The sequence below is a fragment of the Apodemus sylvaticus genome, chromosome X (assembly GCF_947179515.1).
Source record: "Apodemus sylvaticus chromosome X, mApoSyl1.1, whole genome shotgun sequence".
Lineage (NCBI taxonomy): Eukaryota > Metazoa > Chordata > Mammalia > Rodentia > Muridae > Apodemus > Apodemus sylvaticus.
In genome coordinates this window covers 29,701,568-29,714,157 of record NC_067495.1, presented here as the reverse complement: position 1 = coordinate 29,714,157, position 12,590 = coordinate 29,701,568, and the positions used below count along the sequence as shown (strand labels likewise).

The 12,590-nt window shown below is 44.7% G+C and overlaps 1 protein-coding gene across 1 annotated transcript in view; it reads right to left on the bottom strand.

Moving 5' to 3' along the window:
• Nhs (NHS actin remodeling regulator) overlaps positions 1 to 4,690 on the bottom strand; it is a 334,282-nt gene extending 329,592 nt beyond the window's left edge. Inside the window, exon 1 of the mRNA XM_052171334.1 lies at positions 3,679 to 4,690. Within this exon, the coding sequence (XP_052027294.1) occupies positions 3,679 to 4,234 (556 nt within the window). The 5' untranslated portion in view covers positions 4,235 to 4,690. The remainder of the gene's footprint in view (positions 1 to 3,678) is intronic.
• Between the last annotated feature and the right edge of the window lie 7,900 nt (positions 4,691 to 12,590).

The window sequence follows — 12,590 nt, the reverse complement described above, 5'->3', positions numbered from 1 at the left end:
CCTGCTTCTGCTTCCCAAGGGCTGCAATTTACACTACTGTAAACCCCCACACCCAACTCTTTTAGACTAATTGCTTGTTTTAATTCTTCCTCTTTTCCTATGAAACTCAAAGTTGGGCTCCCCTGGGCTCTATACTAATTTTCTCCCTTCTGTGAAATTCTAGCATGCCTAACAATTAGTACCTTCCTGCAAGTAGCACTGTCCTCTCCCTGGTGTCTCTGTTGTCCCTTCCCATGGCTTTGCGTGCCTTCTTTGTCTTTCTGTCTCCATCTTCATCCTCAGCTCAGGCCTTTCTCTTATGCTCTCAACTCACACATCTAACTCAGCACTTTCAACACTCACCAGACACCTCAAACTTAGCAGGCCTCAAATAGAAAACTATGGATCACATTCCTTTTAGAAGAAAATGTCCATTCTCCCAGTAGCCTTCTGTGTTTCTGTAAATGTCATGACCTTCTATGAATTATCTAAGCAAAGGAAACTAAACTACAAGTCTGACATCTAAATAACTTTTTCTCATACTCAGTACCTAACCTACTCGGTAAGTCCTATCAGTTATATTTCCAAAATGAATTTAGATCTGACCACTTCTTTATTCCTAGTCCTCAAGATTAGTTGTGCTATCTACCTTCCCAGCCCAAACTTGCCTCAAAAGTGACTTCCGTGATGTGTATATCAGATTAGGCCATTCACCAAAATGCTCCCTACCATGAGTCAGGGCAACAGGAAGCAGCTCTTCTAGGAGAGAGCAGGAAGAGTGTGAGGCATGGTGATCTGGGTGGGAAAACTAAGTGGGGTCTAGAGGCACAGACAACCAAGGGGAGGAAGTCTTCTTCTCCCTTTGAAAATACTCCCAGGCTGCAGCAGTCTTAAAGGGAGATTCATACTGTGGTTGATAGCAGTAGGGTCTGTTCAGCCCTTCTGCCCTCTCAAGAGAAGCCCTGCAGACACACGTGTGTATGCCACAGACTTCTCATATCTATGTGACTCCCAGGTGCATGCTAAGATCGTAAACAGGGCTGGCTCTAGAAGGCAGAGAAGTGTTGCTCAGGTGCTATTTTCCACCTAGCAAGGGAGAATCAGTACAGAGATTCCAATCTCTTGACCCTCCCCTCCCCCAGGCAAAGCATATCTGAGATGGTATGTGAGTCAAAGGTCTTCGGCTAGCTTCTCTCAAAAGGGTCTGTGGCAATCACTGTCTCATGACTATCAGCTTCCAGCCCTCCTGTTTGACTTTCCCACTCCATGTGACTCCTGGGACCCACTCTCAAACTACTAACACAGAAATCCTTATCTAGGGCTCTGAATTCTGGGAAGGTCAAACTAAGATGCAAAATGGTGTGCCTTTACACCTGAATGTTATGATGCCAAGCAAAGACAGTACAGTACCATCCTACATCTAAAACGATGAGAGGAGAGAGAAATCAGGGTACCACGCTTTGAGATATTTTAGAAAAAAAAATTAAGAGGAGGACTCGTGAGATGGTTCAGTGACTAAAGGCACTTGAGAAGGAAGCCTAAGTGAGCTGAGTTCCATCCCTGGAACCTACACAGTGTTAGGAGAGAGATGACTCCACAAGGTTGTCTTCTGCCTTCCATGTGCCCTACCCACATCATGCATACTCACAGTAATAATAATTAATAAAACATTTTAGAAGAAAGCATTTGAAACGATCTATTTTAATACCTTTCCTGTGACTCCCCATCTTTATTTATTCACAGATAAATATACATTAATAGAGTATACATTCATCAAGTACGCCAACACACTAATGATCCACCTATCTCCATCTTCCATTCATTTATACTCCGATGGTGAAAATGACTTGAAGACTTAAATTCAAGATTCATAACCACTTACTGGAGCCACTCATAGGAAGAGAAGTGAGGAGAATACGTTCTACTTTGGCAGTGTAAATTTTGTTTAAGAAGTATGTCTGTGTCACATGTGCACGTGGAAAATGTATGCACCATTCAGCTGTCTGCAGAACTTCCCTCCAGTTCTTTTGAAGTCACCAGTCCCCCACCACCCCCCAACAGAACTACCCAAATATCAGCACTGTTGAAAGTGAAGGGCCTGTCCCTGCTGGGTGGTTTGGGATTAAAAAAAAAAGAAGAAGAAGAAGGCAGAATTAAAGTGCTCATTTCCAGTCCCAAAAGTAAAATACGACTTGGCCTAGGGCAATCCTAATTCTTTCCAGAACTCATCCCCGGAATTGCCCTTTTAAACAACTAGTCATTAACCCAACTCCAGGTCTTTTATAGCTGTGAAAACTGATCGGGCACATCATTTATTCATTATGCTTATTATTATTGTTATTGTAGAAAAGCAGTGAATTCCTGGGGCGGGGTTCAAAGGGTTCGTCTAGGGAGGAAGGGGTGAGGGAAAGGAATGCCCAGGCCTGCAGGCCAGGCCAAGAAACTGGGCTGAGCTGCCGGGCAGAGGGACAGGAATATCCCCCTGAGAAGCTGATGAAGCTCCTCTGTCTGGATCGCTCAGTGACCACCTCACACCAGAGCAGAAGCTGCAGCAACAGAAAAGGTTTCTTATGTAAGTCAGAACCGCTGACATCACCTTCCCCAGAGCATCTCAGCTCAACTAGGAACCAAAGGACCCGTGCGCACTCTTGTCCACAAGTCATTTTCTAAATGACTCTGTCACTGCCAGATGTGGGGTGCCAGGTTTGGGACGCTGTGCACCAGTGGGGGAGAATTGCATGCCCCTTAGAGAGTAGTTAACAGAGACTACTTCTCAGGAAGTCTACCATGTTGCGAGAGTAAAGTCAATGTGCAGTAAAGATGTCCGGAGGTCTCCTAGATCTTCCTTGCTCTCTCGCTGCAACCTGCCTAGCTGGACTGGCTCACAGTTAAGTCTGGATTTGTGCAACAAGGCACTAAGACAGAGGAAGAAGAGACTGAGGAATGCTCAGAAGACGCATAGTCCAAAGGGGCATTCATTAAGAGCCCTAGGTAACTAACCCAGGGCAGAAAGATACTCAGGGATCCCCTTTATCTCCCCAAGGTCCAAGCATTCCTTCCTTCCAGTCCCTCACCAAGGCCTTTCCAGGTCCCAGGGTTCTCAGTAGAGCACAGTGGAGTTCACTCTAGGCAGCCAGCCAATGATGCTGGACGAGGTCACACACCTTCCAAAGGCACGAGTCCAGGGCACCCGAGGCCACAGCAAGTGTGACAAAGCACCTTGTCTCCCACAGACATCTTAAAAGGACACCCATTACTTTGAAGCCCCCAAAGGTGCAACCCGGTGGTGGACTCCTGGAAGCTACAAGAGTTGCACCCCCTCCTTCTTCCCAAGGACATGAAAGGCATGTTTGTCCCAGTGGTGAACGACAGACCTTCTCTACCTCCTGTCTGCCCCTCTAAATGCTCCCTTCTTGCCCATTCTCAACCCAAGGATGTCTATGAGTTCAGAAGCCGTCCTTTTAACTTTCTACCCTCCATGCCTGCATCCCTGCATCGGTCAGGGGCCATCCCAGCTACTCAACCCGGAGTACTGGGGTGGATCTCAGGGCAGAAGAGAGGGACAGCAAGAGTAAGGTGCAAGTTGCAGCAGGCTCAGTGGTGCCTCGGGGCTGGGATTGTGGTGAGTGGGGACAGTAAGAGGGTGAGGCGCTGGAGCCTAGCACCCTAGAGGATGGACGGCGCTGGTATGGTACTCACGCACTGCCTCCTGTTTGGGGTCCAACGTGCTGAGGACGCGCTGCACGCTGCCGAGCTTGCCCTGCAGCGCCCAGACACGGCGGTGAGTAAGCTGGATGTCGCTCTCGAGCTCTTGGAAGAGGCTGCACGCGTGCCGGGCCACGTCTGAGAGCTGCCGGAGGACCCTGGCCAGCGCAGCGTTACTGACCGCGCACAGGTCTAACATGAGCAGCACAGCCTCGGCTGAAGCCTCGGACGCCTCGCCTGTGGTCGATGCTGCCTCCGGGACCCCCGCCACGCTCTCCTCCCCGGCCTCGTGCGCTTCCCTGGGTGGCTGCTGATCCTGCTCGGCCGGCGCCGGCAAAGACGGCGGCGGAGGTGGCAGTGGGAGAGGCGCAGGGGGCACACAAGGAGGCTCGTCTGGCTCCGGTGCCTCGGCCTCTTCCCGCCGGCCAGGCGGCTGCAGGGGCGGCGGCGGCTCGACGCTGCCTCCACTCGTGTCCTCATCTGGGCCGGGCGCCGGGCGCCGCTGCCGGCAAAGCCACTGCGGCTCCACGATCCGCTTGGCGAAAGGCATCCCGCGCAGCCGGGCCGCGACTTTCCCTTCTCCTCTGAGCGTCCCTTGTGAGCTGGGAACCTGGCGCGCCCACCTGAGCAAGGAGAAGGCAGGAGTCCCGCAAAAAGCGATTCGGGCAGTCCAGAGACGCTGAGGGCTCCTCTGCTCACCTGGCCTCCTCCTCTTGCCCACCCTCTCCTTCACAGCTTAGTCTGACCTGTCCTCCTCCGGGAGCACGGCTGTCTAGGAAAGATGACAAGCGCTGGGCACAGAAATCTCAGGGTGTGCTTGGGTCCTCTTCACTTGCTCCCAACCGGGGTCACCCGGCTCAGCTCCATCGCTCCTGAGCCCGTTGCCGCCGCCCTGGCCACTGCCGCCGCCTATATAAATGGGCGTGTGTGTATGTGTGAGTGAGTGAGTGAGTGAGTGTGTGTGTGTGTGTGATCGTGTGTGTATGTGTGTGTGTCCGCGTGTGTGTATAGGTGGGTGGGTGGGTGGGTGTGAGTGTGTGCGCGCGTCTCAGTTTGAAAGTACCCCGGCGCAGGCCTCTCCCCGCGCGCCCCTCGGCCGCTCCGGGGAGCGATTGCGCCTGGGATCTCTCTCCCTTTCTGGGCGGGGAGGAGATTTCGGAAAGGCGCTCTGAAAACCCGGACAGAGGAATCCGCCTCCAGCCCTGGCTCAGGAGGCGGCGCGGGGGCGGCAGGGCGGACACCGGGCGGGGGAGGCCAGGGAGAGAGGGGCGCAGCGCCCTGTGCGGCCGCTGGGAGTCACTGGTGGCCGGACCGCGCCTGGTGAGTTCCACCGCCCGCACTTTCTCAAACGTGTCTCAGAGGTTAGAATTGAGACTATGAGCGTGGTGGGGGCGGGGTGTCCTCAAGTTGAGAGTGGGGGTGCTGGTAGCCAGCTAAGAGGGAGGAAAGTATTGGGGATGCTGTCGATTCGTGTTGGAGCAAGTCCTTTCATAGAATTCTAGCTCTGTCAAGTCTTTGGGTTCTTAGAGGGGAAATCTGGGCTACTCCTTAAAGTGCCCCAGGCACTGTGTTCACAGAGACAGCTGGGAAGGGTGACGCAGCATGGGTGCATTCCCACATGGCCAGAGTGGCCAGACGCTGTTTATACCATTTTTCTGGCATCCTGTTTTGGTCTGCCTTGAGAACTGCCTTCTACAGAACATCATGACTGAGACCCAGATTACTAGGAAGCAACCCCCACCCCCAGAAAGTCACTTGCAAAATTCATTGCACATTAAGTGAAATGAATCAATCGGATTACCTCCTTGTTGCCCTACTGTGTTAATCCAACACTGGGGTTTTAAAGGTCCCCACAGGAGAGATGATGACTCACAGAAGAATGGAAAGGTTTCCCCTTGTTTAACTAAAAGGTATAATTTCTTAAAAGGCATATATTTTTCAATTGCAGTAGTTTGCAGGCTACATGGTGACAGCCGAAAACCTAAAAAGACTTTGGGAACTGATAATAAATACAAGCTTTCATCCTTCCACAATGTATACTGTGAAATAAATATATAAAATAAATAAAATTCAAGGTCACAGGCAAATCTTGGGGACGTTGTCTTCCTTTCATGCATCTAAAACGAATGTGGAAAAATATTGTTTATGGAAGCAATAAAGTCTTCTAGACATGCAATGGTCTGTCCTCTGGGCTCCCTGCCTTGAAAAGGGATCCATGCAAGACAGACTTTGAATCAACTTTCACATTGGTCACAAAGATTTCAACAGAACCCATCTTATTCTACCTAAAAACAAAGCAAAACAACAAAACAACAAAAAAGCCATTTTTGGTGAAGGAATATCCCTGTTCAGAGAGAGAGAGAGAGAGAGAGAGAGAGACAAGCTGGGATTTTGGAGGTAAAGTTTCATGTTGTATGCAAGGTCCTCATAAATTATTTGGTAACAAGAATAAAGGTAGTGGCGGTGATGGTGGTGACAGTGACAGTAATAATGAAATGACCATGACAAACAAAGAGAAAAAACAACCCAAATAATGTGTCTAAGCAAAGAGCAGATTGCAGTTCACTGCGTAGTTCTTACAACTTTAAATGTGGTTTTGTTTCCTAATAGAAAGTTAAAAAAAAAAAAAAGTATGCTTTGGAACTGTTTCTCAGCATGTGTGCTTTATATCACAAATCCAGAGAGCTGGTTAATTTAAAATGTAGCTTGACACTTTTTAAGATGTTTGAAATTTTGAACAGAGACTCTGCTAGGGGGACAAAGCAGAGCCTACTTCTCTGACCACAGTGAAGAGTAAAGAATGCTAGAGGAATCCACTTAGCAAGGCTGATGGCAGCAGTCGGCCCTGCCTTCAGCTAGTTCTGCACACCTAGAACTCCTGTTGACCTGGGAGCCAGGGGAGCCACCTACCTGTGTGTCCCGTGAGTGAGTGAGCACTGTGTAGCTTTCACTCCTGACTGGAGTTATTGGTGAGTTCCTTTCTTAGATCAGAAGAGGTGATCTTAAGGGGCTGAGGGCCAAGGTAGGAGAGAAAGAAGATTCTAAGGGCTGTTTAAGCTGAATTTCTGGCTAGTTATCTGAGTATCTAGCCTAAAGGGACTAGCACAGGTGAATCAAAGCACCATTCAACTATACAACAGGAAAGACTTTCTCCATTCCTGGACTCCTATACCTGGGCTAATGATGCCATTGAGTCAAAAGATAAAAGACTTTGGTGTTGGTTTTTGAGCTCCTTGATTCTCAGTATTCCTTTCCCCTTTTTCTTTCCCTAGTGACCTTTCCAAGAAAGCTTCTTTCAGTGTCACCAAAGATAAAATCAATAAAAATGATCATGCTCATTAATATGTTATCTATGGAGAGCAACTTCAAGAGAGTTTCTTAGTAGCAACCTTTCCCTCCCTTCCCACCTCGAGCCCCTCCTGTGTGGTTCATTCTTCCCCCACCCTCAACACATAAACAATTTGGGTTTGGGCTCCTGGTTTTTTGCTTTGTTTTTGTTTTTGTTTTTGTTTGGCTTAGTTTTGTTTTGTTTTTTTTTTTGGTTTTTTTTGTTTTGTTTTTCAAGACAAGGTTTCTCTGTGTCGCCCTGGCTTTTCTAGAATGAACTCCAGCCTGGCCTCAAACTCATATCTGCCTGCCTCTACCTCCCAAGTTTCCAAGTTCTGGAACTAAAGGCATGTGCCACCCACTCGGCTAGCTCCAGTTTTATGGAATAAGAATATTGAAAAATTTTAAATGTAGCAACCACATGTAATCCTGATGGGGTATATAGTCAATGACTGCATTTTTTCAACATATCCAGGCTATATATTATTCAGATCCTGGGTTGCATTTACCCTGAGCTTTCCCCAAAAAGTTTTCCTCTAACAATATTAAGTCTGTTAGAGCTAGTGAAATGGTTCATTGCGTAAAGATACCACCAAGTCTAAAGAGCTGAATTTGATCCCACATAATAGAAGGCAAGAACTGACTCCACACAAACAAAATAAATAAAGTATAAAAGTTGTTTTTAATCAAAGTGAAGGTTGCTATATGAATGTAGATTCTTATGCCTAGTTATAGTCTTGCCTGCTCTTTCTGTCTCTTGTCTGTCTGTCTCTGTTTATCTCTGTCTCTCTGTCTCTGTATCTATCTCTTTCTCTCTCACACCCTCACATGGACATATGCCCTTTCCTATCAGTTATCGCCAAGATGAAAAGTACAAAAAAAAGCATTTAAAAAAGAAAAGCCTAATCCCAGGCAGTCATTCACACAACTCAAAAGCTAGCACAATTTCCCCATAAACTCCAATGTGTGATCAGTATAAGCCGTAAAGAAATGAAACATCCTGTGGGCATCAGCATGGCCCACCGCTTCACTCAGCCTTCCACAGCCCAGTAGGAAGTAAGGCTTTCTAAAGCACCAAGTTTCCTCTAGAGCAAGCACAAAAGTAGAGATGCCCAAAGCTTCTTTACCAAAATTTCCTAATTCACTTCCCCATCATCTATGCCACATCAGCATTATTAATGGTGAAAATATTTCTTTTATATAAGACTTGTCAGGAGATGCATGAACCATGTTAGCATAATGACCGAAGCCTCCCTTCATCCACCCATTTGAACCTATTCCTACCTCAATCACTGTATCTTACTCCTAAAAGCTAATAAATATTTTAAAATTCCATTAAATGTATTAAGAAACATTATAAGCATTCCATCCCAACCTATGTTACCTAAGCTGTTTCATGAATAGGAAATATATATTCTGGTTATGTAATGATATCACAACTTGGAAGCAAACGAAGGACATGCTTTGTACATAAAAAGTGATGCTGGCAGCATTTTGGGGAAGGAGAAAAACAGACAATGGTGTGGAGAAAGGCAGGAGAGGTGGCCATTTTTGGAAAATAGTTAGAAAGTCATGTTGTTCATATTGAAATAGAGAAGTTCTGAGAGCTCAGAGTTAACCCATATTTATACTACTCTTACAAATAAACTTCCAGTATAAAAACACTATAAGTGGAAATAAAATCTAAATATGAGAGAGCCTCCAAAGATATGGAAACAGATCATACACAAAGTAGGCATAAGGGGTGTGAAAGATGGTCCTCTCTTCTCTCCTCCCTGCATGAAGAGGCACCACCACGGGCTTCCCAAAATATTTCCCCACATTAAATGTCAGTTAGCTGTTGATTCTGAGACCTACTAACTCCTTTTCCCCATTAGCTTTACTGGGTGGTAGAAGAAAGCCAGGCCAAGTTATAAACCATCTTGCCGAGGAAGCCGCATCTTCCATAGGGGTGATTTATAGCATAAACGGTCTGCTCAAAGCTTTCACAGCATTATTTTTCTAGTTCGGCAACCTTGAGTTTGACTTTGTATACCATTTGTTATGAATCACCAGGAAGAAATATCATTAATACATCAAAATATTGATCTCCTGAAAGCATAAGTAAATCTAAAAATGTATATAGACAGACAAACAGACAGACAGGTAATAGATAGATAGATAGATAGATAGATAGATAGATAGATAGATAATCATCATGAGTATAATTTCAAAGGGAGATAAAGACAATATACTGCTATTGAAAGTTCCCTTTATTTTAATTGATGCTTTTCTTCCTCAACGAGCTTCATTTAGTCTATTAAATTCGAAATACAGGAGTATCTCTCAGCATTTTACTGACAGGAGAACATTGTGTGTGTGGGGGGGGGGGAAGGAATGACATTAAATGGTTTCCCTCAAATGCTGAAAACTGTGAATCTAAATACTCTTCCAAGCATCCTTTTTTTTATCTTCCCATGCAAAACCATTGATTGCTAATTGTTTCCACGGGTAGTTCTTCTTATCGTCAAAAATCCTAGCCTCACATTTTACAACTAAATATAATTTTAAGCATGCCACGTCTGGATATAGTCAGAGCTGTGAATACATAATTCAAACTATCCGAGAAAGTTAAAGCAAATGGTGATAGTCAACAACAATGGACTTTCATTCACATAGTCTCTCTTCTGCTTGTATAACAGACTTATGTCGGTTGCTTCCATTGACAGGGTGCAAACATTCATTGTGGTTGGGAATCTCTGTGAGGTTCTCAGGATATAAAAAGAAAGAAAGCACAAACATTGCTTGAAAAGGTGCAGTCTAGCAATGTAGGCAGACATGTAAACAAAGAATTGTAGGGCCGAGACAGACAAGCTATAATAGAGATAGAAATTAAGTAGTATCCAGAATCCCAGAGCAATTAGCATTGTCTGGGATACAGACTGGAGCAGGCAGTCTAAAAGTCACCAGGACTTCAGTGCTGGCTCTCCCAATTTAGATGCCCAAAGACAAAATCAGAGTGCAAGCATCACCACATGGTGAAATAGGGAGAACCTCAAAGCAGCAGCAAGAGAAGATATACTCCTGACAGAATTATTAAATGGCATTCCAACGTGTCTTTTAAAAAATCTGAAAACCAGGCAGTACAGAAAGAATGTGGGAAAATAGGTTGCTTTGTTTTGAAAGCTGACTTGTGAGTTTGACTCTTTGGAGGGCTAAGTTTATGAGGAGGAAGTGGGAGATTTTTAATACATTTGCTATAAGGAAAGTCTTCAGTTGGGTAAGATGAACCACAGTCTCTAGGGCACATGGCACTAATAAAACCAAACAACCATTCTCCAGGGGTTCATAAGGCTCCTGTGCCCCTCCCTTTTAACTATTTAGAACTTGCTCTGCAAGCGCCCTTCTCTGATGAAAACACTCAGTTCTGGCCTTAACCCAGAAGAAGTGCTTGTGACAACGGTGGTCCTTAAATCACTCACCTCTTTTGGAGAGGAACTTGAAAGTGTAAAATCTGCCATTCACATTATCAGCCTGGGATAGAGTCCTTGTGAACAGCAGAGGCAGCAAACTTCAAACTTTATCAAGATTGTGGTACTCATTAAGGAAGTGAAATTGAGCCAGATTTGAAGGAAAGCACTGCAGTAATTATAGAGTTATGAAGATTTAAAAGCTATGCGCCTGGGCATGTAGAGCCCAACGTGTCTCCTTTGGATTCAGAGACACCACAATTACAGGGCATAAGGGTAGCAAAGCACCGAATTAGAACTCCCCATTAGTTTGATTAATCACTGATCTAAGTGCAGGCACTGGAACTGACTTTGCTTGATTTGTATGTCTTTCTGGTCCACTTGCCCCTCTTTTACTCTGATTCCTTTTACAATATCAGGAGGTCCTGGAAGAATAGAAAGCTTGCATTAAAGATAAGACATAGGATGTAAGAAAGCTAAAACTTCCTGAAACATAATGACTTTTCTACACCAGGGCTGGGTTTTGCCAAGAGTTGTATAATAGCATGTTCTTCTTCCTGGGCCGTTAAATGTTAATGGTACAACAATGGACTGTTAGTAAACCTAATAAGAAAACCAGAGGATAAAGTATGTTATGTGGGCGTAAAAGAAGTTAACATCACCACAGGAAAGTCACTGCGATATTACGATATTCCATTTAATGGGTTCTAACAAACAAAAGACAACAAAAGAATATCAAGCCAATCAGCAGCAATGAAGGACACTTAATCTTTGTGGGGAAATTACTACACCCTATTAATTAATGTGATTCAAAATCTACTTGCAAGGTCCAAATGGCCCAGCTGGTAAAGGTACTTGCTGCCAAGCATGACAATCGGAGTTTCCTCTCCAAGACCAACATGGCAGAGATAATTGTTGGTAGAAAGAAAGTTGTCTTCTGGCCACTATTTGTGTATACACACACACACATACACACACACACACACACACACACACACAGAGAGAGAGAGAGAGACAGAGACAGAGAGAGACAGATAGAGACAGAGACAGAGAGAGACAGACAGACAGACAGAGACAGAGAGACAGAGAGGATACAAAATTTATAATATAATTGCAGAAATGTCTTGTCCTTGAAAGCTGATATCACTGGTGTTAGGTATGAGTTTTGGGGTCAGGATATTTGAGTTGGTGCAAATACAACTAAAATGTTCAGCCAATTTTATGAATGGAGGACACAAAAACACAAAAAGGTCAACACGTCAATTCAAAGCCAGCATGAGCAACCACTCAGAGAAAGAATGCTGTAAATGGAAATTCAGAACTCATGGCAAAGGGGTACTTTCCCAGATAGCCAGGTTTTCAATTGTACACCAAGATCACCTTTGATGGAGAAGGTGATTCTATCAGCAGGAATTTTTTAACTAAAAATGTCACTGAAATTTATGTGGCCCTTTTCATATTTATGTGGGAATTCCAAGACTTCTGGCATCAAATGTGAGACAATCCACCAGCCATGCCTCTTAAATTATTTTTGTTGAATGTCGTTAAATTATTTTCTTTCTCCACTTCAAAATTGTAAAGATTCAAGAATATCAGCCAGTGCAAAAAGTAGTCATTTTTATTTTTTATTCTGTCTCAATGGTCTCATAATGGGTTCAATAAGAGTCTGAAAATAACGACAGTTTCTCCATAAAGAAACGTTAAGATTCTCCATGAGGCACAACAGCACCTGGGAATCTTTATAGTAACAGTGACTCTGGGAGAAACACTGCAAGAAGAAAAGAAGTTAAGATTGATTATCTGATGCCCTTCCCAGTACACAGATGAAATGTCAGGCAGGGAGAATGAAAGGAAACCATAGCCCAGGAATTCGGTTGAAAAACAGAAATGGTAAGCATGCGACTCCATCACAGCCTCACCCTCATCTGTTCTGAACTGTGTTGAAAGTATTCTTTTCCTGTTGATACTGGAAAGAATCACACCCCTCTGAAAGCCACAGTTCAAAACAAGGGCAGAAAGAAAGAAAGAAAGAAAGAAAGAAAGAAAGAAAGAAAGAAAGAAAGAAAGAAAGAAAGAAAGAAAGAAAGAAAGAAAGAAAGAAAGAAAGAAAGAAAGAAAGAAAGAAAGAAA